Source organism: Borostomias antarcticus (assembly GCF_949987555.1).
Source record: "Borostomias antarcticus genome assembly, chromosome: 3".
Lineage (NCBI taxonomy): Eukaryota > Metazoa > Chordata > Actinopteri > Stomiiformes > Stomiidae > Borostomias > Borostomias antarcticus.
The window spans coordinates 1,336,431-1,364,278 of record NC_140236.1 but is presented as its reverse complement, the minus strand read 5'-3'; the positions used below and the strand labels follow the sequence as shown (position 1 = coordinate 1,364,278).

The 27,848-nt window shown below is 48.5% G+C and overlaps 1 protein-coding gene across 1 annotated transcript in view; it reads left to right on the top strand.

The window, feature by feature from the left end:
- Window positions 1-8,180, top strand: part of LOC311329945 (sodium channel protein type 8 subunit alpha-like) — a gene marked incomplete at both ends in the record, with an annotated part of 52,148 nt that extends 43,968 nt beyond the window's left edge. The window contains 6 exon segments of the mRNA XM_084461897.1: window positions 2,867-3,151; window positions 5,687-5,740; window positions 5,900-6,037; window positions 6,288-6,392; window positions 6,522-6,792; window positions 7,030-8,180. Of these exon segments, the coding sequence (XP_084318023.1) occupies window positions 2,867-3,151; window positions 5,687-5,740; window positions 5,900-6,037; window positions 6,288-6,392; window positions 6,522-6,792; window positions 7,030-8,180 (2,004 nt within the window).
- Between the last annotated feature and the right edge of the window lie 19,668 nt (window positions 8,181-27,848).

The following is a 27,848-nucleotide window of genomic DNA, read 5'->3' as shown; positions in this document are numbered from 1 at the left end:
TGTGAAAGAGATTCTAGAACGATGACACCATGTGAAAGAGATTCTAGAACGATGACACCATGTGAAAGAGATTCTAGAACGATGACACCATGTGAAAGAGATTCTAGAACGTTGACACCATGTGAAAGAGATTCTAGAACGTTGACACCATGTTAAAGAGCTTCTGGAGAGTTAGAACGTTGAGAACCTTTACGCCCCCCCCCCCCCCCCGCCCCCCCAGCTGTCTTGAGTTTTCTGGCACTGGAACGATGGCCGCCTCCGAAACTCAACATCGCCGAGCAGTGCAGCTTAAAGACGCCTCACATTGCACTGCTTCTCATGCAATGCTCATGGGCTGTTCTGGTGACTTGATAAATGCTCTCCCTCTCCACTGCTTCATTTTTACTTTTCTGAGCAATGCATCGTACAGGAATGACACAGTCACTAGTCCTCCTTATCGCCAGTCTCTTTATATATACTTTTCTCTCTTCTAACGAGCCTGCGCTAGTCTTTGGTTGCAATGCAAGGAGAATGTCTCAGTATTTGTTTTAACTTTGTAACAGATCGCCAAACCTCAACAAGATACCGCCACTTACTGTGTGATGGTTATCGTCGGGCCTTTGAATAGCAACTCTGAGCCCTCACTGTTCTGTGGTAAAGATGAGCAGCTGACACATTGATATCCTCAGTTACAATGACACCCAGACCCTAGTGTCACGAATCAAAACAGTCCCAGTTTGAACATCCATACTGCGCTCAAGATATTCCCTTGACGGCAGAAGTCTCACATGCAAGTGTGAGATTCACTGGTCAGGCCCACAAACGAGCCACATTTCCGGCCATGATCTCGTATCTCTCTATCCACACGTTTCTCTATCTATTTATTTATTGATTTGAACGGTTCTTGAGATTGCACAACAATGCCATGTAACACGCATGTACTACCTAATTGCCGATGCACATTATGCACTTTTGAAAGCCATTTTCCCTCTTTTTTTAAGAATGCATTCGATAAGAAAAAAAAAAAAAAAAAATCAAGGCCCAATTCTCAAAACACCTTGAATTCTTTAAAAACCCGCTTCATTTCTACCTCAGAGCACGAAGCTCTTCTCTCAGCGAGCGCAGTGCCTACAGTACCACATGGGAGCTGTGTGAGTGTTGTTATCCACATACAGTGCACTATAAACTCTATAGGCGCCCTAGCTGTTTACACTTCTCCACATAAGCATAGACCTTCACATTGATTTCCTGTCTCTTTTCAACCAGACATGATCTATTTCATTTATCTGTTCTGAATCTCCGTGTGAAATCCCTCTCCTAGCCATTCCACGTTCAGTGGCAGTCAACTGAACATCGCCTGAAAGCTTCTACCGTTAAATCCTCCACCAACACATAGATAAAAGAGTAGGTAGGATTAGCAGCTACACCCTCATCAAACACTACGTCCTTTAGGACCTGCGCACGCTGAGAGAATCCTGCTCCACGGCTCGCCCCCCGCCCCCCGCCCCGCCCCCCCCGCCCCGCCCCCCCTGCCCATACAAGGAGGGAATATGGCTCCACAATCGAGTCTGTGACAGACGTGCATGCTCAGCTCAGCTGTCTGCCTGTGAGCTGCTGGTCCCCCTGCCTGACCCCCCTGACAGGGCAGTCCGTCCACTACGCACCCAGCTGACCGCCCAGCAGCGTCTGGCACGCCTGGCTAGATGCTAGTAGGGGCTAGACTTGGGCACGCCTGGCTAGATGCTAGTAGGGGCTAGACTTGGGCACGCCTGGCTAGATGCTAGTAGGGGCTAGACTTGGGCACGCCTGGCTAGATGCTAGTAGGGGCTAGACTAGGGCACGCCTGGCTAGATGCTAGTAGGGGCTAGACTTGGGCACGCCTGGCTAGGTGCTAGTAGGGGCTAGACTGGGGCACGCCTGGCTAGATGCTAGTAGGGGCTAGACTAGGGCACGCCTGGCTAGATGCTAGTACGGGCTAGACTTGGGCAGGCCTGGCTAGATGCTAGTAGGGGCTAGACTTGGGCACGCCTGGCTAGATGCTAGTAGGGGCTAGACTTGGGCTTCGATGATTGGGGCGGGGATTTATGGGATATAATATGATTGTCGCTGCTGTAGGTTTATTGATTGTGTGTGTAAAATGAGGGGGGGCAGTCTGGGGGGGGGGTGAGGAGGTACTAGGTTAAAGGGCAGAGGGGGGGGCAGTCTGGGGGGGGGGGGGGGGGTGAGGAGGTACTAGGTTAAAGAGCAGAAGGGGGGCAGTCTGGGGGGGGGGGGTGAGGAGGTACTAGGTTAAAGGGCAGAGGGGGGGGCAGTCTGGGGGGGGGGGGGGGGGTGAGGAGGTACTAGGTTAAAGAGCAGAAGGGGGGCAGTCTGGGGGGGGGGGGTGAGGAGGTACTAGGTTAAAGTTCAGAGGGGGGGCGGTTGTTTGGGAAGGAATGGGTTGGTATAGAGTTCATGCTGCATACTGGTATGGCAATCATTCGTAGCTCAGTTCATTTATAACATGGCCTGTGTAATCAGTAAGGCTAGGTTGTGTGTGTGTGTGTGTGTGTGTGTGTGTGTGTGGTCAGATTTAGGAGGTGCAGACATATTAGGGCCACTTCCTGTACAACAGGCCTGTCTCTGCCCCTTCACTCTCAGAGGCACTACTTTACCACACGAGCACTTTGCTCCTCACATCACAAACATCAACAAGACTAGATCCCAAATTTATGACATAACAGCCCCTCCCCTCCCCAAACGGAGTTTTCCCCACATACAAGTACAGTATGATGTCATAGCAGTCTGCAGCAGCTCTATGTGGTGTTTGTTTGTGTGTTGTTGTTGTTGTTGAGTGTTCTGCGAGGCTCTCACACGGTGATGTCCTGTCTCCCCTGGTCTGGTCTAGGTGGTAGTCAACGCCCTGGTAGGAGCCATCCCCTCCATTATGAATGTGTTGCTGGTGTGCCTCATCTTTTGGCTGATTTTCAGTATCATGGGGGTCAACTTGTTTGCGGGGAAGTACTACTTCTGTTTCAACGACACCGCCGAGGCGATGTTTGAGGCGGACGTGGTCAACAACAAAACGCAGTGCCTGGCGCTGATAGAGCAGAACTTTACAGAGGTCAGGTGGAGGAACGTCAAGATTAACTTTGACAATGTCGGCGCCGGCTACCTGGCCCTGCTCCAAGTGGTGAGACTCCGATCACTCTTTCTGCTCTCTCTCTCTCTGCTCTCTCTACCTCTGCTCTCTCTACCTCTGCTCTCTCCCTCTGCTCTCTCCCTCTGCTCTCTCTCTCTGCTCTCTCTCTCTGCTCTCTCTCTCTCTGCTCTCTCTACCTCTGCTCTCTCTACCTCTGCTCTCTCCCTCTGCTCTCTCTCTCTGCTCTCTCCCCCTCTGCTCTCTTTCCCACTGCTCTCCCCCTCTGCTCTCTCTCTCTGCTCTCTCCGTCTGCTCTCTCCACCTGCTCTCTCCCTCTGCTCTCTCTCTGCTCTCTCCCTCTGCTCTCTCCCTCTGCTCTCTCTCTCTGCTCTCTCCCTCTGCTCTCTCCCTCTGCTCTCTCTACCTACTCTCCCCCTCTGCTCTCTCTCTCTGCTCTCTCCCCCTCTGCTCTCTCTACCTACTCTCCCCCTCTGCTCTCTCCCTCTGCTCTCTCTACCTACTCTCCCCCTCTGCTCCCCCCCTCCCTCTGCTCCCCCCCTCCCTCTGCCCCCCACCTCCATCTGGCTCCTGATCTCACCTGTCAAGGGAACCTCACCCCTACTTCCCTCCCATTTTCCTGTGAGGTTCCCTTGGTTCCCTCGTTAGCCATGATCTTCTTCTCACTGGTCCACCATCTTCTCTCACTGGTCCCACCATCTTCTCTCACGGTGCTCTGAACCTCTCCTCTTCCTCCTGAACCTCTCCTCTTCCTCCTGAACCTCTCCTCCTCTTCCTCCTGAACCTCTCCTCCTCTTCCTCCTGAACCTCTCCTCCTCTTCCTCCTGAACCTCTCCTCCTCTTCCTCCTGAACCTCTCCTCTTCCTCCTGAACCTCTCCTCCTCCTCCTCCTGAACTTCTCCTCCTCTTCCTCCTGAACCTCTCCTCTTCCTCCAGAACCTCTCCTCCTCTTCCTCCTGAACCTCTCCTCCTCTTCCTCCTGAACCTCTCCTCCTCTTCCTCCTGAACCTCTCCTCTTCCTCCAGAACCTCTCCTCCTCTTCCTCCTGAACCTCTCCTCCTCTTCCTCCTGAACCTCTCCTCCTCTTCCTCCTGAACCTCTCCTCTTCCTCCTGAACCTCTCCTCCTCTTCCTCCTGAACCTCTCCTCTTCCTCCTGAACCTCTCCTCCTCTTCCTCCTGAACCTCTCTTCCTCCTGAACCTCTCCTCCTCTTCCTCCTGAACCTCTCCTCCTCTTCCTCCTGAACCTCTCCTCCTCTTCCTCCTGAACCTCTCTTCCTCCTGAACCTCTCCTCCTCTTCCTCCTGAACCTCTCTTCCTCCTGAACCTCTCCTCCTCTTCCTCCTGAACCTCTCCTCCTCTTCCTCCTGAACCTCTCTTCCTCCTGAACCTCTCTTCCTCCTGAACCTCTCCTCCTCTTCCTCCTGAACCTCTCCTCCTCTTCCTCCTGAACCTCTCCTCTTCCTCCTGAACCTCTCCTCCTCTTCCTCCTGAACCTCTCCTCTTCCTCCTGAACCTCTCCTCCTCTTCCTCCTGAACCTCCTCTTCCTCCTGAACCTCTCCTCTTCCTCCTGAACCTCTCCTCTTCCTCCTGAACCTCTCCTCCTCTTCCTCCTGAACCTCTCTTCCTCCTGAACCTCTCCTCCTCTTCCTCCTGAACCTCTCCTCTTCCTCCTGAACCTCTCCTCCTCTTCCTCCTGAACCTCTCTTCCTCCTGAACCTCTCCTCCTCTTCCTCCTGAACCTCTCTTCCTCTTCCTCCTGAACCTCTCCTCCTCTTCCTCCTGAACCTCTCCTCCTCTTCCTCATGAACCTCTCCTCTTCCTCCTGAACCTCTCCTCCTCTTCCTCCTGAACCTCTCCTCTTCCTCCTGAACCTCTCCTCTTCCTCCTGAACCTCTCCTCCTCTTCCTCCTGAACCTCTCCTCTTCCTCCTGAACCTCTCCTCTTCCTCCTGAACCTCTCCTCTTCCTCCTGAACCTCTCCTCCTCTTCCTCCTGAACCTCTCCTCTTCCTCCTGAACCTCTCCTCTTCCTCCCGAACCTCTCTTCCTCTTCCTCCTGAACCTCTCTTCCTCCTGAACCTCTCTTCCTCTTCCTCCTAAACCTCTCTTCCTCCTGAACCTCTCTTCCTCTTCCTCCTGAACCTCTCTTCCTCCTCCTCCTGAACCTCTCCTCTTCCTCCTGAACCTCTCTTCCTCCTGAACCTCTCTTCCTCCTGAACCTCTCTTCCTCTTCCTCCTGAACCTCTCTTCCTCCTGAACCTCTCCTCCTCTTACTTATGAACCTCTCCTCTTCCTCCTGAACCTCTCCTCCTCTTCCTCCTGAACCTCTCCTCCTCCTCCTGAACCTCTCCTCCTCTTCCTCCCGAACCTCTCCTCCACTTCCTCCCAGTGTGCTCCTCTTCATGATTGTCTTCATATCCTTGTTTCTTTCTCAAGCTCTTCTGCAGGACACGCATCACATTTTGGTTTGAGTATTTACACTTACTTTGTACTTTTGATTTGGTATCATTTGTTGGGTATAATTTGGGTTTTGACTGTTAGTTAATCCTATCTCCTTGTCTTGAAAGGCTACATTCAAAGGCTGGATGGACATTATGTATGCGGCTGTCGACTCAAGAAAGGTGTGAATTAATATACAAATTGTGTATAATATGTGTTATATCTCTGGACTCTACATCACTATGTATTGTATTAACTATTGAGGCAGATGGACAGTAATATCCGCAGGTCCATCTGGAGCGCCGTCTGATTGAACGACTCGGTTCTGTACCTCCCTTCAGGTGGAAGACCAGCCCATCTACGAAGACAACATCTACATGTACATCTACTTCGTCATCTTCATCATTTTTGGCTCCTTCTTCACCCTCAACCTCTTCATCGGTGTGATCATCGACAACTTCAACCAGCAGAAGAAAAAGATACGTGTCTTTTCAGTGTCCTCTGCCTCTTGGGACTTGCTAAATACAGTATTTGAAAGCATTGCTGCATCAAATTGTTATGCTTCTGAGGGACAGCCAGATTTATTTGAATCAATTAACAGATGTAACAAATGCATAAATAACAATTAATAATCGAATTATAAACCCGTTTAGACCCTTTACAAATGCTACCTTATTTTAAAGTGTTACCAAAATAGGGTTGTAACCAAATTTTTGTTTGCCCCCATACTTCGGCGGTCAGGATATCTTCATGACAGAGGAACAGAAAAAGTACTATAACGCAATGAAAAAACTGGGATCCAAGAAACCCCAAAAACCCATTCCCAGACCACAGGTTTGGCCTCTCCCTGCATCTTTATAGTCAAGCGCCAAGGGAAACGTTACTATTATGGGAAACGTTACTATTATGGGCCTTGCCGTTGAACCCCGAACTCTGGCGTTTGTGGTTGTTTCTCCTCACCAGAACCCGATCCAGGGGATGGTGTTCGACTTTGTGACGCAGCAGGTCTTCGACATCTCCATCATGATCCTCATCTGCCTCAACATGGTCACTATGATGGTGGAGACGGACGACCAGTCGGACGAGACTGAGAACATCCTCTACTGGGTCAACTTCATCTTCATCGTGGCGTTCACCACCGAGTTCGTCCTCAAGCTCTTTGCTCTGAGGCATTATTACTTCACAAACGGCTGGAACATCTTTGATGTGGTGGTGGTCATACTTTCTATAGTGGGTAAGTGTCGAGGGGGAAAGTACTCTTTTTTTAGGTTTTCCTTTCATGGTTTAGTTTATTTTTTGTGTTTGGGAATGGTTTTAAATCGGGCCATCATTGATTAAACCTTCATGTAGTTTTCAATCTTGTTCAAGAAAAGAATGATATTGGTGAATGTTTTGGGTGAACTACCCCTTTAAGGTATGTAGGGGGTAAAAAAAAAATATTGAGTGATTTTCCTTTTTTTCCCGCCCTCAGGAATGTTCCTGGCCGACATCATTGAGAAGTACTTTGTGTCCCCGACCCTGTTCAGGGTGATCCGACTGGCACGTATCGGCCGCATCCTGCGCTTGATCAAAGGAGCCAAAGGCATCCGGACTTTGCTCTTCGCCCTGATGATGTCACTGCCGGCCCTCTTCAACATCGGGCTCCTGCTCTTCCTGGTCATGTTCATCTTCTCCATCTTTGGCATGTCCAACTTCGGCTACGTCAAACACGGGGCGGGGATAGACGACCTGTACAACTTCGAGACCTTTGGGAACAGCATGATCTGCCTGTTCATGATCACCACGTCGGCCGGCTGGGACGGTTTACTGCTCCCCATCCTCAACTACCCCCCGGACTGCAACCCCAACCACGAGAACCCCGGCACCACGGTGAAGGGAGACTGCGGAAACCCCTCGGTGGGCATCTTCTTCTTCGTCATGTACATCATCATCTCCTTCCTCATCGTGGTCAACATGTACATCGCCATCATCCTGGAGAACTTCAGCGTGGCCACAGAGGAGAGCGCCGACCCGCTGAGCGAGGACGACTTCGAGACCTTCTACGAGATCTGGGAGAAGTTCGACCCCACCGCCTCGCAGTTCATCTCCTTCGCCAAGCTCTCCGACTTCGCCGACACGCTGGAGCACCCGTTGCGCGTGCCCAAGCCCAACACCATCGAGCTCATCGCCATGGACATGCCCATGGTGAGCGGCGACCGCATCCACTGCCTGGACATCCTGTTTGCCTTCACCAAGCGCGTGTTGGGCGACAGCGGCGAGCTGGACATGCTCCGGCAGCAGATGGAGGAGCGCTTCGTGGCGGCCAACCCCTCCAAGGTGTCCTACGAGCCCATCACCACCACCTTGAGGCGCCGGCAAGAGGACGTCTCGTCCAGGAAGATCCAGCGCGCCTACCGGGCCCACCTGATCAGGCGCGGCTTCATCTGCAAGCGACGAACGTTCAACAACAAGCTGGAGAACGGAGGGACCAACCAGGAGAAGAAAGAGAGCACGCCCTCCACGGCTTCGCTCCCCTCCTATGACAGCGTGACCAAGCCGGACAAGGAGAAACAGGAGGAGCTGGAGGGGGGGAGGAAGGAGAAGGACCCAAACCAAAAAGACGAACGGGAATCCAAGTGTTAGGGTTCTGATCCGGTACCGCAGTGAGAAGAGACTCTGAGCCCAACCACCAACAAATGTACAAAAAGATCGTTTGCAAGTAAAAAAAAAACAACAAAACACAAAAAAAAGGTTTACAGACTTCACTACATTCAAGGCAACTTGGTTTCTCGCACCGTCGAAGACAACCGAACCAAACACAATCAGTTTATCACAGGACTTTGCTGCATTCGTGACCAATTTCTTGGAACGAGGAGGCACCACAAGAAATAGTGACTTAAGTATGTGCAAGGCCAATAGCGCATACTGTTTATTTCTTGGGGACCGTCTATTAAAGGGACAGAAATATCTGCTAGATAGTAGTTTGGAGAAGTCTCTCTCTGCCACCACCTTGTGTGGATCCCGCAGCAAACGTCAACCCAACCACGACTGAACCTGCCAGCTCCCACTAGAACTGTCCTAGCAGTCTGAGGGGGCATCTGTACCGTTGAGTTTACCGTCCTTATCGAGGAAAAACTATAATCAACCGAGCAAGTTCAAATATGAAGGAAACATTAGTGGAAGGAAAAACCCAGGACAGTAGACAAGGGTTTTTTGGTTTGTTTGTGATGAGTATACTTGCATCTTTACATTATTTGAGCAGCAAAAAAAGAGAAAATAACATCAAGCCCATGTCACTTAGTCTTTTCATCTCCTATTTGTTATACTGACATTGAAAAAGACATTTTCTACGTGGGCTTTCACACTGATCGGGTAGGGGCATTAGTCATGGTTTTGACTTGGGGTGAAGGGGACTTGCTCTGACCGAGTTCCAAGATGAATAATAATTATTGTGCTCGTTCAATGCATAGAAATGACTTGCATGAAGGCATGTTTTGATCAGGAATCATGCATGAGTTATCATAGTCCACAAGACAGAATTCTCAGACCACGACAGAGGCCTGACTACTGGGGAAATTATGAGAAATATACCTGGGAAATGATTATTGAGTATATATACAGTATTGAGAGATAAATGTGGTATGACCCTACCCTTCACTAGCTTTCAACTGGCAGATTGTTTTATGAAGCCGATCAGGAGGTCGATGATGTAAGCACTCGGAGAAGGTGCTTGATTGTGGCGCCATTTTGGGAAAAAACTCATTTGAAAAAACAAACTCAAGTCTGATTTGAAATCCGCTCCAAACTGTTCGTGGACTTGTGAGGGCCACAGGTGGTAGGGAGGGATTTGAAACAAATGTTTGAAATTCACTACTAGATATATCCTGTTTTCATTCGTTTCTTTCAAAACCGTTTCTCTTTTGTCTTCTGTCAGTTCCTCATTAGAATATTTCTCCCTTGAGTCATGTGATAGTGTTTTTCCTGAGACATTTTAAGTTGCCAGCGTTGAAATATGTCCTTCTCTGGTGACCTTGCAGTGCAAATCACTCTCAGAAAAGGGGTTGGACAGTGAGCATGTGGCATTGACCATCTTAAGCATTGGAAAAGCAGAGGACACCGTCCCCTTAAAGCAGGGGACACCGTCCCCTTGAGGACAGGCTTAGTCCCTCCCGGGGTCAGAGACACTGAGAGCCATGGAGAGCTGGAGGATTTGAACCGATATTACAAAAGGATCTAGTTTGATATTTCAGGGAGGCGGAGGGATATTACGGACCAATATTACAAAAAAAAGAGTCGAGCCACTCCCTTTAGAAGAGTTCTAGACTGACTGCCATGAAAACGAGAGAGAGAGAGAGACGGTTGAGCCAGAGTAGCAGGGAGAGAAAGTAGTGCTTTTGTCTTCATTCGAGTGATGAAAGTCCCATGTGTGTCAGTGTATCATTGCGCTTTGTGGGACCTCTTTACCACCGTGTAGCGTTGGGCCCAAGCTCGCCCCATCCTGTCGTGCTCTCACCCCGTCACCCCACCTCAGAACAATCTGCCTGGGTTTGGTAGGAACTATATTTTGTCGTTCGACGTTGGTTCTCAAAGCTCGTCTCATCAGCATTTAGATACCATAGGCCTCGCATTGACATGGATTCATCATAGTCACTGATGACAAGTCTGACAACTCAGATGAGAGTGCAGTCCAGTCTCTCTGTGGCACTGTAGGGAGAGACACGACCGTCTCCTTAGGTATCTCTGCTGGTTTTTATACACAGGAGTGAAGGTCCTATTTACAAAATGGATGCCTGGGCAGCACCTGGCATCTATGGACGCACCACGGAAGCCATTGTGGTGTGTTGAACACTGCCTGTACCTGAACCCTGTCCGGTATGAACCAATACCTGAGGTCTGTTTACAATATGAGGTCTCCAAATCAGTTTGGCTGCTGTGCTGCACACTTAAAACCAAATACATTCCCAACGAGAACCACTAGAGCGGATACGACGCCATCCGACGACGTTCCCCATGCTCATCTTGGATGTAATGTTTAGAATGACGCATTTCACACTTGGAGATTAAAAATAAAAATAAAAAACAGATATATGTACAGTGCAGGCTATGATGTAAATGGCACAATCGCTGAAAAAGAATGAACTTTTTGAGAGAAACTATAAATACTGTATTATATTATTTTATTTTATCGGCATGCTTTGTTGTGTTTTTGTAAATACGGAATTTTAAAAAGTTACTACTAATAATCTAAAATGAATAATAACGATAATATAGAATGGCTTCCAACTATGCCCTTTGTCACATTTGTTACCTTTTGGATTTTTTGAGACACTTTTCACTTTGTTGACGGAAATTGAATGAAATATAGATATATAATACAAAAAGATATATACATGTATACATATATATGTCTATATGTATATACATTATACAGAAGAACACTGTCACATTTGATTTATGTGCAACACGTTGGGTGGATGTTGAAAACTGGTCGGTCTGGCACCGTGTGTGCTGGAGTAGCTGCTTGAGCCGCTTGGCGTGGATTGTAGCCTGATGATGATGAAGCGATTATGCTACCAGCACATTCCTCACTTCCTGCAAAGTCCTCATACTGTTTCCTGTGACCTGCACAGAACACACACACACACACACACACATCCTCTTATAGCAGTCATTTGTTCTCCCCAGTAAAAAAAAAAGTCCTCAAACACATCAGTGCCGTTATTTTCAAACGCTCAACCGACACTTTCTTGGTTTTCATCTTCACATTTTTACTTTTGAAATGGTTTGTTTGTTTCTAGTGTTGTTCCACTCAATGGCATGTGCCTTTTTCTGCTTTTTTTCTGTGAAATCTGGACCATGATGCCTCACTTTCAATGTTTCCGACTGGGGGTGAGGGTTTGGGATACGGAGCACAACGCTAATCAGGGACCCCGAGTCTCCAGGAAGACTTCAGAAACACTGCCTGAGGAGAAACCATCCACCCCCACATCTTCATCATCATCATCACCATCATCTCCAGATAGACTACAGAGTGATGTTCAAGAACATGGCTAACTCTCAAACGTCCTGTTCTTTGTGCTATTCATGTCACGCCCACTTGGCTTGTGAAAAAGCAGCTTGTCTTCTAGATTTCTGTTCTTTCCATCTGAAATTTATTTTTCTATCAATATTTACGGGACTTTTTCTTTAGCATGGTTTACTTTTCTTTTTTTTTTCTTCCGCTGAAAATTTTAAAAGTGCTTTTCAAACTGTTGTTATCATTTGACACCGTGATAAAATAAATAAATAAGGAAAAGCAGTTCAGTTTGATGGGTGTTGCACAACTACTCGGATTCTTAGTAAGAACTTCTGAAAGATTGTCTTCATTTGAGCACGAACCTTTTTATTACCAATAAAGCAGCCTTCCAGTTACATACTGTCTGTGGATTTATTAAAACATACGCCACCTATGGAAGACTGAAAATATGTCACCTATGGAAGACTGTAAATATGTCACCTATGGAAGACTGTAAATATGTCACTTATGGAAGACTGTAAATATGTCACTTATGGAAGACTGTAAATATGTCACTTATGGAAGACCGTAAATATGTTACCTAGTATGGAAGAGCTTCAATGCTGTATGTTCAATACTAGTGTTATTACTAATATGTTATAACTACAGTATAGCACACTTTTGATGCAAAGTGTCTCCGTTTTTGGTCCTCACATGTCATTTATTTACAGTTTGGTTATTGATGTAGCAGATCGTTTTATCCAAAGAGACTTAAAGGAGTAGTAAAGGGAAAATGCATGTTTAGCCCTGTTTTAAGGTTACTTATGATCATATACAATGGTTCAGATCAAAACGTTGACAAAACTAGCACTTTTGAGAAAGTCTGATAATTGCTTTACCACCGTTTTGGTCATACAATGGATGTGGATGGGCACCGTGAAAAATCATTCAAAAACATGTTAAACTCTTGATTTCATTGGGGTCCCCCAAAGAAATTCAGGGGAGGCGCGGAGGGATGGTTAGAAAAAAAAGAAGGAAAAACATGTTTATTTTTTAAATGTCTGGTTTTTATGAATAAAACGTGATTTTAAAGGTCAGAAGATCGAAATAAATAATGGGAGAGATGTGTACTAAATGTGTGGATAGTGCAGAGAGAGCCTCCCCCCACAGGCATGAATGTATTGTGCAAAAACGTTCACTAGCAGCAGGTGCCACCGAGCTAACTTAGCTGTGTAACGTTATGGGCTAGCTAACGCTGCCTTGCAAAATGGACAAATTTGGGAGGTTGGGGGGGCGCGGGTGTGTCACTGTTTTCAGAGGGGAGGCCCACATTGATGGAGTTTGGGAACCCATGCTGTAGGGTTTTATTGATCATTTTATACAATCCATTGACTTGTATTGACGCGGCCGTTGTAGATCATGTGTAGATCAATCCGCAGAGGGGATTCAGGAAGCGGAACTACTTACAGTAGCTATTGTTATTGTTTATGTTGCTAGGCTACCTAGTTTGCGGAAGTTTACACACGTATGTGCTGCGACTAAATAGTTCTATGCTAAATATTTAAAAAAGCCTTTCCAGATTAACTAGAATCTTACTTTATGGCGAATTAAATGTCAGAACGCCAACTAACACCTCGGTGAGTTTCTTGTCTTTGAAATTGAGAGTTTAACATGTTTTTTGAATGATTTTTCATGGTTCCCACCCACATCCATTGTATGACCAAAACGTTGGTAGAGCAATTATCAGACTTTCTCAAAAGTGCTAGTTTTGTCAACGTTTTGATCTGAACCATTGTATATGATCATAAGTAACCGTAAAAAAAGGGCTAAACATGCATTTTCCCTTTACTACTCCTTTAAGATAACTATTTTTTGAGCTAGTCTGTTGCTGAGTGTTTGGTCTCTGAAGTGATGGCCCTAGCATCCTGTCACCAAGTCACCATTTTGCGCGTGCTTTAGCTGACTTCATGCTGCCTTGAGCTACTGTTGACTGCAACGCAGGCCATGAAATGGAGCTGAGCCTGCCACCACAGACTGCTGCTGAAAGACAGGCTTTCAAATCTAATGGCTGTATTGAATTTGTTAAAAGCCCCGTGTTAACATCACAACCCCCCCCTGCAGCAGGAAACCAACCAGAGAGCATTGTACTCTGGAGTCCATCTGTAAAGTCATTCTCTTCTTTGTGGTACACTGTAAAATAGAATCCCCATGGGGATGATATCACAGCTAGCTCCTCCTCTCCCATGACCCCACGACCCCGTGTGAATAGGACTCACCCCCCCTCCCCCCCCCCCTCTCCCCACCCCACCCCCACCCCCCCAACTGGGAGGTATTGATCAGTATTGGCTTCGCTCATCGCCTGGAAATAGGCAAGATAACAAGAAGGCATTTTAAGACGAGTGGATGGTGAGTATTGCATGGAAATCATATAGAGTGGTCCTCTGTCCACACACACACACGCACACACACTCGCGCACGCGCGCGCACACACACACACACATCTCCCCTCCTCCTTCCTCTCTCTTTCACAGCATCACTGAATTATCTCTCCCCGGCTCTCTCCTCCGGTCACATGGTCTCCTCTCTCTCTCTCTGTATTTCTCTCCCTCTTCCTCCTCTTCCTCCCGCCTCCCCGGGTGCTTGTGTGTTTTTCTCTGTCTTATCTATTCATCCAGACAACCACGCTTGTGGGACCCGGTCCTTATCGTCCTATTGACCGTCTCCTCCCTGGCTCTGCTCTGCTCGGGGTGTCTGTGAGTGCAGTGAGATGGAGAGAGAGAGCGAGGGAGGGAGGGAGGGAGGGAGAGAGGAGGAGGAGGAGGAGGAGGAGGGAGCGGTGGAGCACTGCAGTGCAGATAAATTAATGCAGCAGTCGAGGCTGAGTCAGCAGCACACTCCCAGCTTGGCCCGGTGACTGCATCACACACACACACACACACGCACACACACACACACACACGCACGCACACGCACGCACGCGCACGCACACACACACACACACAACAAGCAACTATATTTCACACGGATTCGCAGCGCGTCTGTGCGACACCTCTAGACTCCGCTTGAAGACGGATGGTGTCGTCTTGGCGGCGTCGGCGTCTGCGGTGCTGAGGGAATCAGAGCGTGGAGGGACGCGGCGGTCCTCTCAGGGCGGGGGGAGGGTGGAGGACGCGGCGGTCCTCTCAGGGCGGGCCACGGCGGGGGGAGGGAGGGAGCATGGCGGTCCTCTCAGGGCGGGCCATGGCGGCGGGGGAGGGAGGGAGCATGGCGGTCCTCTCAGGGCGGGCCGTGGCGGCGGGGGAGGGAGGGAGCATGGCGGTCCTCTCAGGGCGGGCCACGGCGGTGGGGGAGGGAGGGAGGGAGCATGGCGGTCCTCTCAGGGCGGGTCACGGTGGGGGAGGGAGGGAGGGAGGGAGGGAGGGAGGGAGGGAGCGTGGAGGTACACGGCAGTCCTCTCAGGGCGGGTCACGGCGGTGGGGGAGGGAGGGAGGGAGGGAGGGAGGGAGGGAGGGAGGGAGCGTGGAGGTACACGGCGGTCCTCTCAGGGCGGGTCACGGCGGTGGGGGAGGGAGGGAGGGAGTGTGGATGACCAGCCGGAGGTCCAGCCATGGAAATGTATTCCTGGTGGAGCAGGCGGGCTCACCGACAGACCTAATTCATAGACAGCCACGCCTACCCCCCCCCACCCCCACCCCCCTCTCTCCCCCACCCCCACCCCCCTCTCTCCTCTCTGGTTTCACTCTCCGTCTCTCAGTTCAGTTCAAAGGGCTTTATTGCCATGGGAAACATACATGTAGACCTACGTTTACATTGCCAAAGCAAAAATCACAAAACATGTAAGTACAATTAGAGATATTGTAAAATGAGATCTGTGAACAGAGCTGAATGTGTCCCTCTCTCTCTCCCTCCCTCTCTCCCTCCCTCTCTCTTCCTCCCTCTCTCTCTCTCTCTCCCTCCCTCTCTCTCTCCCCCCATCCCACCCCCTCATGCTGGTTTTAGCAGCCTAATAGGGATTCCTCCTCTTCAGACCACAGGAAGGGTGATTACTGTGGTTATAAACAGACATCGACCATTTAGGAGGGTTTTTATAGCTCCAATTAGTTCCAACGTACAGAAATAGCTTTTTTGTTTTATTTATCATACAGTATTAAGAAAAGCAACACATTATTTGATAATTGATAAAGGGATTAGATATGAAAAAATGGCCCCAGTACACCTTCAGCAGACTTTATTCTTTTTCTAGAAATTTCCCTTTCATTAAATTTCCATTTCATATAATAATAATAATAATAATAAATAATAATAATGATAATAATAATAATAAATATAGCTGCAAGCAGCAATGTGGGGGCCAAGCAGGACGCGTGACCAGCGCATCAATGACCACAAGTGAAACACGCCATAGCCGCGTTCAAATCTCTACTGCGGTTTTGAAAATCGGGCATACAGTTCAGAATAAATGCACTTCCAGCTTTGACAGGTTGGTGGAGCTAGAGAGTTTGAGGTGTTGACATAGACTTGGTGACAGGGGTCACAGGACCGTCCCCGATGAGTGTGCCTAATGTGGTTATGATACATCAAAACGTTACTGAGATATGACCAGACTTCCTGTTTGGCGCTTGGATGCCAACTTCGATTGGCTGTAGCAGGCGAACGCCTTTGACAATAGAAAATCCCTGGCAGACTTTTGTGGACATTGGTCTAGAGAATGTGTACAGCCGGTTTCATGTAGATTGGTGAAAATACCTAGGAGAAGATACATTTTAAGTGTTTTACACAAAATGGCGGGAAATCCAATTGGTGGAAAATGACATCATAGGATGCGATGAACTCTACACGAGCCAGGGATTCCAACGGTACCTCACTTTTGAAAATCGGTCACACGTGTCAAAAGTTGTGTGCCTAAACGCACTTCGAACTTTGACATGGTGGTGGCGCTAGAGGGTTCGAGCTGTCGCGATGACACTTGCTGACAGGGGTCATGGGACTGTCTCCAATGAGTGTCCCAAATGTGGCTTTGATACATTAATAATTTGCTGAGATATGACCCCATATCCTGTTTGGCGGCTTGGACGCCAAATTTGATTGGCTGTAGCGGGCGAACGCTTTCGAGAATCAAAAATTCCTGTACAAATTTTGTAAACATTGGTCTAGAGAATGTGTATACCGAGTTTCGTGCAGATTGGTCAAAATTCCTAGGAGGAGATACATTTTAAGTGTTTTTCACAAAACCCAAAATGGCGGGAAATCCAATATGGCGGAAAATGATGTCATAGGGTGCGTTGAACTCAGCTTGAGCCAAGGAATCCAACGGTACCTCGTTTTTGAAAATCTGGCTTACAGGTTAAAAGTTGGGTGCACAAACGCACCTCCAACTTTGACACGTTGGTGGCGCTAAAGGGTTCGAGCTGTGGACATAGGTCTTGGTGAAAAGACTCAGGGGATGGTCATGAATGAGTGTGCCAATTTTCACAACTTTTTACCATACGGTTCTATGGGCTGCCATAGACTCAAATGACAGAAGAATAAAGAAAGAAAAAGAAAGAAAGAAAGAAAGAATAAGAAAAGGTACAAGAACAATGGAGGCCTTCGCAGCTTCGCCCCCAATAATAATAATAATAACAGTTTATTTGTATAGCGCCTTTCATAGCCGACTGTACAAATAAATGCAGCTCAAAGTGCTTAACTAAATTTAAGGAATTTCTTTAGAATAGGATTGGCCTTATTCTACATTCTGGGAAATTATATCTCATTTCTTTTCTTTTTCCCACACTTGCTTTCCGTCTCTCCCTCGTGCTTCCTGTTTTAACTGAGCCCCTGCTGGTTAAATCCTAAAACAGACCGAGTGTTTCCCTGTCTGCATCATCGAGGGGGTTTTCCTGCTCGTCTGAGATGGTATCTCCCTGATTGAGACCTGAGATGGTATCTCCCTGATTGGGACCTGAGATGGTATCTCCCTGATTGGGACCTGAGATGGTATCTCCCTGATTGGGACCTGAGATGGTATCTCCCTGATTGGGACCTGAGATGGTATCTCCCTGATTGGGACCTGAGATGGTATCTCCCTGATTGGGACCTGAGATGGTATCCCCCTGATTGGGACCTGAGATGGTATCCCCCTGATTGGGACCTGAGATGGTATCTCCCTGATTGGGACCTGAGATGGTATCCCCCTGATTGGGATCTGAGATGGTATCTCCCTGATTGGGACCTGAGATGGTATCTCCCTGATTGAGACCTGAGATGGTATCTCCCTGATTGGGACCTGAGATGGTATCTCCCTGATTGGGACCTGAGATGGTATCTCCCTGATTGGGACCTGAGATGGTATCCCCCTGATTGGGACCTGAGATGGTATCTCCCTGATTGGGACCTGAGATGGTATCTCCCTGATTGGGAGCTGAGATGGTATCCCCCCTGATTGGGGTCTGAGATGGTATCTCCCCTGATTGGGACCTGAGATGGTATCTCCCTGATTGGGACCTGAGATGGTATCCCCCCTGATTGGGACCTGAGATGGTATCTCCCTGATTGGGACCTGAGATGGTATCCCCCCTGATTGGGACCTGAGATGGTATCTCCCTGATTGGGACCTGAGATGGTATCCCCCTGATTGGGATCTGAGATGGTATCCCCCTGATTGGGACCTGAGATGGTATCTCCCTGATTGGGACCTGAGATGGTATCTCCCTGATTGGGACCTGAGATGGTATCCCCCCTGATTGGGACCTGAGATGGTATCCCCCTGATTGGGACCTGAGATGGTATCTCCCTGATTGGGATCTGAGATGGTATCTCCCTGATTGGGACCTGAGATGGTATCTCCTGATGGTTGAGTGCCGGCCCCCTCTTCTCTGGACGCTGTCTCTCCAGGGAGCCTCTCTCTCACTCGCCAGCTGCACCCCTCTCCCTGCTCGCTACTTCCTCAATGAGCACACACACACACACACACACGCGCACACACACACACACACACACACGCACACACACACACACTAAACACCCCCTCCTTCCCACCCTCCTGCCTAGCTCCCACACACACACACACACACACACACACACACACACACACACACACACACACACACACACACACACACACACTAAACACCCCCTCCTTCCCACCCTCCTGCCTAGCTCCCAGCCCACACACACACACACACACACACCCCTCCCTCCCTCACCCCACCCCCCAGCCTCCTCCCTCCATATCAGACTCTAGTAGTTACCCTCCTATCTGAGTATCACATCACAGCCTGGAGTCAGTTACCCTCCTATCTGGGTATCACATCACAGCCTGGGGTCAGTTACCCTCCTATCTGGTATCACATCACAGCCTGGGGTCAGTTACCCTCCTATCTGGTATCACATCACAGCCTCATGCTGGTGTCAAGCCACATCCTGTATATGACCATGTGCTCCTAGAGTTCATTATTCATCATGTTAACTACGGTTGTGTGCAGAAACAGGGATGCACACGGTCTCAAAACATCTGGGACCATCTGCTTTTTGTGACTTACCATTTATAGAGCAACAGCGCCCACTACTGGTCAGTTGGAGGACTGCCTCATCTACTGGCCTAACCTAATAATAACTTCTGGGGCAAGTATATTAGGTTATATTGTATTATTTCAACACAGTGCTGTTGTCAATATGTTGATATGTGTATAACAGACTATAATGACTCTCCAAAGTATAAATTACTTTATTGACCTGGCTTTGTAAGCCAGCTGGTAATCTGCCCCTTGGTATCATGGATGTTGAGAACCGCTGATACAAACATCTTGACAGGCGACACCGCACGTTCGGGGGCCGAGGAATCATATTTGTTGAACGTCAACTTCATACGTTGGCCGGTTGTTGTTATTCTGGACGTACGTACGGTTGACCCCACGCAGGGCTGGTAGGCCGGGACAGAGCTGTCGTTGTAGAGAGATGATCTGTGAAGCTGTGTATAGTGCAGTGATGAAGGTACCGTAGCTCTGGGGTCATCACACTCCTCATAGGTGGGGGTGGTCCTGGGAAAAACACTTGGTGAATTATGCAACAGTTTAAGTCTCACTGAAATGAAAAAAGCATTCTGTCCCATTTTGGTTCACATAATTGGTCATAGTGTTCACCTATTCAACGATGTATGCCAAAATATTTACAAAATTCTACTTTTGTTGTAATCTTATATCAAAGTATATAATTTCTTACTTCCTGGAAAACGGTAGGTCACGTGCAATGATGACAACAGGTACCTTAGATTTTAGGCCAATAATCTCACGACATCCACCCGTCAATCAACGCTATCCTTCTATCGAATCTGTCTAAAGTTCTTCAAACCCGCCCACTTGTCAATGTTCCAATCAAATTCCTCTTAACATATGTCCCACCCTCATAACTTGTTTGCGTCGGAAATACGTCAAACTAGGAAGTTAGATGATCTCAAACGTCCGTTTCAGTGTGACTTTAACAATTGACAAAACAGTGAAATGGTGAAGGGAAATTGTTAAAAACAATAACTGTATAGTCTACCGTTGGATCGCCTTTTAAGGAACTAATAAATATCTATTTCTTGGAGCCGAGATAACCATTCTCTCTCTAAAGGTCTGGATATAAAAATACGCATTGTCAATAAAACTTCTGTTCTGATTCTCAACACAGTTGAATCATTCCTGGATGAGAATATTTGTAACCCAAACGTTGTGTGTCCTCGTGAGTTTAACTTACTAAAAATAAAGGTGTTAAGCAAAGTCAAGTCTGAAGACTTGTTAGTGTGCGGCGTATTATCTATGAGAATATTTGAAACTAATTAAACTATAATAAGGGCTGAAAATATGTGGCCCATGAACAAACACTCATGGTTCTGCCCCACCACTGACCCAGGATCAGGCTTGATCTTGTCCAGGTAGCAGGTGACGTCACTGATGAATGTCTGAGTACCTTTTGTAGTTATTGACGATGTTCTGTCCTTTCTCCATCTCATATGCACATAGTCTGGGTGAAACAGGGTTGATGATTGGCCACAGCTGCAGCATGGTCATTGGTCACAGATGGGAGGTGCTGGTCCATGATTGGCCACAGATGGGAGGTGCTGGTCCATGATTGGCCACAGCTGCAGCCTGGTCATTGGTCACAGATGGGAGTTGCTGGTGTTAGGGCTAGATAGAGCGCTTCAATACCAGAGTAACGACACACATTGGTGAAGCGGAAAGTTGGTATCGCGCCTCTAGTGGCGGGATATGGGCATTGCATTTGTGACAAATAATTCACTCATGTATGTATTGTTGTATTGGAGCCGACCAGGAATAATTCTATTGCCACCACAAAGTGAACCACAAAGCTTCACCAGCATCGGTGAGCTGTTTACAGGTAAATATGAACATAATAATGGTCATTAATTGTTGTATCATGAATGCCTGATGTTTTAATAATGATACTTTCAAGTTGGTCCACAACTCTGTCAATGGCTAACGCAAATTTCAAAACTACTTGTCTTTGAAATCGAGAGTTTAACATGTTTTTGAACTATTTTTCAAGATGCCCACCCACATCCATTGTATGGTGGTAGAGCAATTATCAGACTTTCTCAAAAGTGCTAGTTTTGTCAACGCCTGTCCCTTTATAAAGACACTCGCATGTCTCTGTGACAGCCCGGTGACATGGCTGGGTCCACGTACTGTAGTTCTCTGATAATTCTCATTATGTTGTTGAGGACCAGTCAGCATCTGGACCAGACTGTGGTGAACTCTCCTCAAAGGTCAGCAGGTCAAGGTGCCCAATCTTCCATCAGGGACTGTGTCTGTGACTCTACCAGGTAGCAGGTGTGTCTGACGGAAACCACACCAGAGAGCTTGACTCCCTATTCTACAATATGTTCTGCATGAGAAATATACAGTAGAGAAATGTGTCAGGATCAATGGAAAATGAGTGGTTGAACAACCTTTTTAAAAATGAGTCACACAAGGTACGAGAAATTGAGCAATTTTCATTTGGCACACTAACTTGTGAATCAGTCGTCAGCACTCATATTAAAGCCTGCTGATAAGAAACAGTGGTTTCGATATGACATGTTTACTCAACACCACCAACCAACCTGACGGTAAAGATTGCATGATGGAAACGTTGTTTGGATAGGCTAATAAAGAAGTCTATAGTGTGATATGGGTGTGCGGGCTTCACTCTCTCTACATACTCATCTACATTTGACCCAGCCCCTGCCGGCGATGTGCGTATAGTTACATTTTTCACTACTCACCACCACCACTCAGAGAGTGTGATGTGACGTCTTCCAGAGGTCTCTCGCTGTGTGATGTCTCTCCTGGCCGTGATGTCAGAGGGGGTGGGAGGGGTCAGGTCTGGTGTGCATCACTGGTGCAGCAGGCCAATGAGCCCTCAGCAGTAATTGGGTTTTGAGACTGGCCAGGTGGCTTACCTGGGCTGTGTTCCCAATCGCCTACTACCCTACTATATAGTATGCCAAAACAGAATGTAGTATGTCCCAATACATAGTATGCCACATGCAGTATGGCAAAAGTACCAGGATGTCCTACTACATCTGGTCGTATTTTGCAGTATGCAAGCCAGCAGGCTTTTCTAGATATTCTGACCCACAATCCTGTGTCAGCGGAAATGTGCGTCACATGTGCGAGTCGTGACGGCTGTAGACGAATGTCACGTTATGGACAGCGACGGATGTGGGCAAATTTCAAGACGCAATGTTATGGCAAGGTAGTATGTCCCAATTGGATGCCTAGTGCTTGCAAAGTACGTACTTTCTAAGGGCAGCTGTAGTAGGTACTGGTAGTAAGAAGTAGAAGTATGCCATTCGGAACGCAGTGTCCTGTGTGTAGCCTACAGGAGGTGAACTTCAGCTGTCAATGCTCAGGTGACATATTGTGGCCCTCAGCAACCCCTGCGTTGCAGGCTTGTAGCCTACGGTAGGCTATGTGATTTCCCAGATAGCAAGCAGATCTGGGCCATATATGGGCCGGAACTAAGCCACAAGGGCCAGATCTGGCCTGTATATGGCCCAGATCCGCTTGCTATCTTAGGCTGTGTTTACACTGATCGACTTACGATACGATATGATAGCCTTTATTGATCCGCTGGTGGGGAAATTTGGTTGTCATACAGCACAGGCAGGGAAAGAGTACATTTATTGCTCAGGTCCGATTTTTTTGTTTGGCTGTTCACACTGAGGTCGCACTGCAATCTAACCTGTATCTGATTTATGAACATATGGAAAGAGAGGCAAAAATCTGATTTAAAAAAGATCAGGCTCCATGTGATTTGTGCTGTCCACACTGTCGTCAACAAAACAAAACCGAGTCACATATGAGCATGGATTTAGGCCACTTTTGACTGTGTGAACAGGGCCTAGGTTACTGCAACTGACCTGGTCCAGGCCCAGGGCGCCATTGACTTTTGTCACTGCTGCACTAAAATAGATAAAATATATTATTACTCACCAAAGTGAAGACAGTTTTCGAACGATAAAGGCCTTTTCTAGGTGGTGGCTTCACTTGCAGACCCTCAACTTTTGTATACTTTTTTTTTTGCAGTAATTCAAACTTTAGTAAGTAAACAAGTAAACAACACGTGAGATCACGTGGTCAGGGCTTTCCCATGCAGTGATTGGTCCCACGTGGTCAGGGCTTTCCCATGCAGTGATTGGTCCCAGCTGGTCTAACTGCACGCGGACTAACGTCGATTTAACGGCTTTTCACCATTAATTTGAATTACTGAAGCTAACTTTGTAGATGTTAGATATCTATATGGTAGAAGATATCCATATGGTCTAGGGCTGTTAACAGAAAGTGAAAGGTCGAGTCAGACAGAAGAGGCCGTTGGCAGGAATGTAAACAAGTGTAATGATAGAGTTTAACTGCTATAATGACAGGGAAACCGCTCGTCACCATGGCGGTTAGTTGCTGCAGGCCATGTTTCGACGCGTGATTTTTTTTCCCAACCAACTTCTGCCATAACCACGCCCCCGCGAGTTTTCATTGGGTTAGGGATAGGGTTAGGGTTAGGGTTGTCCAATGAAAACTCGCGGGGGCGTGGTTATGGCAGAAGGTTAGGGCGGAACTGAGAATTTGAAACCAAAGGTGCGGCGAACTCAATACTGTTCGTATTTCTGGCTCTTGTGCAAAACCTCACTTTCGTTTTAATGTCTCTGTGGTGTAACCAGGCGCCCCAGCTACTAAAGAACCCACTGAGCAAAGACACGTCTAAAAGACGTCTTTTAGATGTCTTTTTGTCTTTTTCGGACGTCCAAAGACATCCAATTAGGAGCCAGAATGAATGTTTTTTTTAGAGGTTCAGATATTGAACCCGTTCTGCACGTCCACAGACGTCTTAGAGGGGTCCAAGCCAGACGTGTGAATATTGAGGGGTCCAGCAGACGAACACACGGGGTTCAGGACCGACGGACGTTATTAAGACGTGATCTGAACGTCTCCCTGACGTTGCGTGTTTGCTGGGAAAGGGTAAAGTTGAAGGAACCACTGGTCAGCTGTTTGCCTCCCTCCTAGGTGAGCCCTTAGCATTGAGATATCAGAATCAGGATTATTTAGTCAGGTAGGTTTTGATATGAGGAATTAGCTTTGGACTAATTAGACAACCAAGGTGCAAAGACAACAGGGCAGTGCTAAAGACAGGACAGTGCGAGAGTAGACCGTCACCATGCTCTCCTCGGGGGAGAGAGAAACCCATGGATGTATTAATAGAACCACAACAGTGAGCTCGCGAGATCAGGATGGTATCGCGAGGCTAAATGACAGGAGTCAGGACAGTGCAAAATAAAAGGGCAAATACAGTATGACCCTATATGCAACCAGAGGTGTAGTGGAGGGTAACCCCAAGTTAACTCAGTTCAACCACCTCTTTAAAAGAGAGTTTACTCAGCTATTTTCTGATCAACTGTGTTAATGAGGGAACAAGTTAGACAAGTTTACCCACCTCTATTTACTACTACACCCCAGTATGCACTGTAATCCTGTATGTTTCAAACTTCCAAACACATACATATCTCCCTCATTACACACCAGGGCGAGAGGTAAAGTTTTGCGAGTGGCGTGTGTTTGTGTGTTAGCAGGGTTACAGAAAAACTAGCAGTTTTCATGAAACTCGGTGGAGGGGTGTAGCATGGTTCCACCTTAGAACCCATTCCATTTTGGAGCGGATATGAATTACTGGGCAGGTCCACGAGCCGAGGCCCAATTTAGAACCCATTCAATTTGCATAAAGCTCTCACCCTAACGAATGCAGCACTACCAAAAACATGTCCTGTTCACACACATGTCCTGTTCACACACATGTCCTGTTCACACACGTCTTGCTCACACACCTGCGCACACACAGTGTCAGTCATTGAGACTGAGATAACAGTGCTGTTCCAGACATCGTCCAGCAGGTGGCAGCCTTGCTCTGACCAGGGTTAATACCTCAGCTCTGTTGCTCACCCTGATGCTCTGTCGCAATCAGTCCTCAAAGGAGGAAGTGTTGAACACACACTCATACTCTCTCCATATTAGTAACGTGTGAAAGAATCCGTTTGGGTTTCTCTGCTTTACCAGATCCCAGAAGGTCTGTATAACCATGGGAAAGGAAACTAGACAGGGTTCTCCACTGCTCTCTAGAACGTTGTGTGTTTCCTGTTAAATTTACCTTATCCCAGATAGCAAGCGGATGTGTAATGATTTTGGGCCATATATGGGCCGGAACTAAGCCACAAGGGCCAGATCTGGCCTGTATATGGCCCAGATCCGCTTGCTATCTGGGATGTAATCATCCCCCCGCAGTGTGTGAGCAGCGTAGGCTACATTACATGTGGAGCAGCGACGGTGTCAGGGACACAGCTAGCCACCTGTGTCTCAGCGAGGTCTTTAATAAACACACTCGTATGGTTTATTCAGGATAATAAATGAATAAAACCCTGGTGTTCACTCTCTCTCCTTCTGGATCATCCCTTGGGAGGCGGGGAGGTAAATATATTTCTTGGGAGGAGAGGAGCGGAGCCTATGCAGTCCGCTGACCACCCCCCCCCCAGGGTGACCCTCACAGGACCTGGGACTGGATGTTGCCACAGTGCAGTCGGGTGATAACTTGGCGCAGATCGACGCATTAATACTGAATCAGCCGGCTGTGTCGACACACACGATCTCCCCTCATGGGCCGGTAATGGGGATGTACTCCGGCCAAACTCCACAGTTACTGTAGGAGGAAGAAGCTGTTCTACTGCGCAACCCTGGAGTTCTGTCTGGGTTTCCAGGGTCGGTGTCGGGGGTTTCCAGGGATGGTGTCGGGGTTTCCAGGGTCGGTGTCGGGGGTTCCAGGGTCAGTGTCGGGGTTCCAGGGTCGGTGTCGGGGGTTCCAGGGTCAGTGTCGGGGTTCCAGGGTCGGTGTTGGTGGTTCCAGGGTCGGTGTCGGGGTTTCCAGGGTCGGTGTCGGGGTTTCTAGGGTCGGTGTCGGGGTTTCCAGGGTCGGTGTCGGGGTTTCCAGGGTCGGTGTCGGGGTTCCAGGGTCGGTGTCGGGGGTTCCAGGGTCGGTGTCGGGGTTTCCAGGGTCGGTGTCGGGGGTTCCAGGGTCGGTGTTTCCAGGGTCGGTGTCGGGGTTTCCAGGGTCGGTGTCGGGGTTACCCTGGTTGGTGTCGGGGTTCCAGGGTCGGTGTCGGGGTTCCAGGGTCGGTGTCGGGGTTCCAGGGTCGGTGTCGGGGTTTCTAGGGTCGGTGTTGGTGTTTTTTCAGGGTCGGTGTCGGGGTTCCAGGGTCGGTGTTGGGGTTCCAGGGTCGGTGTAGGGGTTCCAGGGTTGGTATCGGGGTTCCAGGGTCGGTGTCGGGGGTTCTAGGGTCGGTGTTGGGGTTCCAGGGTCGGTGTCGGGGTTCCAGGGTCGGTGTCGGGGTTTCTAGGGTCGGTGTTGGTGTTTTTTCAGGGTCGGTGTCGGGGTTCCAGGGTCGGTGTTGGGGTTCCAGGGTCGGTGTAGGGGTTCCAGGGTTGGTATCGGGGTTCCAGGATCAGTGTCGGGGTTCCAGGGTTGGTGTCGGGGGTTCCAGGGTCGGTGTCGGGGTTCCAGGGTCAGTGTCGGGGTTCCAGGGTCGGTGTCGGGGTTCCAGGGTCGGTGTCTGGCTGTATTTGGTCTCCATCCCATTCGTTGCCATGTTCATTTTCTGCATGGCTGGCCGACTGCTCCATTGCACCTCAGGTTGAGATGGTCACATACCGGAGTTAATGTCGCCAAGCTGGAGGTCCACCTCACTAGTAAAACACATCCAGCTCCACAACATAATAGCTCCACAACATCTACTATTATGTGACTACACGATAGGTTCCATTGTCTTTTTATTCGTGAGATGAATCTTCTTTATTCCATTTCCCTTCAGTCGGAGAAGAGTGCCGAGGTGGAGAGGAAGACTGGAGACACGGTATTGATCCATCAAGGTAAGATTATCTTACATGAAAGAAATAGAAATCACAGCTCCCTCATAAGAATAACAGTTCGTGATTTCCTCGTTTGTGGTTGGTCTGCTATATCATGTTTGACAGAACACATTTCAGAATTTATCTCTTAATAACAAACACCTTTCTCTGCGATGGAAAAACAGCACTTTGAAATACTAGAGAGGTGCAGCAATAAGGATCACGCCTATAAACATCATGAGGTCAGCAGTTCACTCCTGTCATTTTTTCAATTTATTTGGCTTGTTAATGATAGGCTATCAGATTCCTATCTCTCTCTTCCTGCCTCGCCCCCCTCTCTCTGCCATAGCCTGGAGGAGTGTTTTGGTCAGCATCTGGACCCAGGCTGTTGAATGGCCTCCATTCTTACGGGGGCCAGCGCTCCAGCGAGCGCACCCAGGGAATGGACGCTCGGCTGGGCCTCAGAGAGCCAGGGGGGTGGGGGGTTGGGTTGGGGGGGAGAGGAACGCAGAGTTTATCACCAAAACACGGCCCTCCAGCTTGAAGTCTCATCTGGGAACCTCACACCCTCTTCACGGTGGCCTCTGGTCTCTGTCCTCCTCCCAGCCTCCCAGCCTCACTCCTCCCAGCCTCACTCTGGTCCCTGTCCTCCTCCCAGCCTCACTCTGGCCCCTGTCCTCCTCCCAACCTCCCAGCCTCACTCTGGTCCCTGTCCTCCTCCCAGCCTCCCAGCCTTACTCTGGCCCCTGTCCTCCTCCCAGCCTCACTTTGGCCCCTGTCCTCCTCCCAAACCTCCCAGCCTCACTCTGGCCCCTGTCCTCCTCCCAGCCTCCCAGCCTCACTCGCCCTGCGCTGAGAGGGAACCTTGAGGTCGGGCCGGGGTGTATAAATGACACGGAGAAGGACATGTGA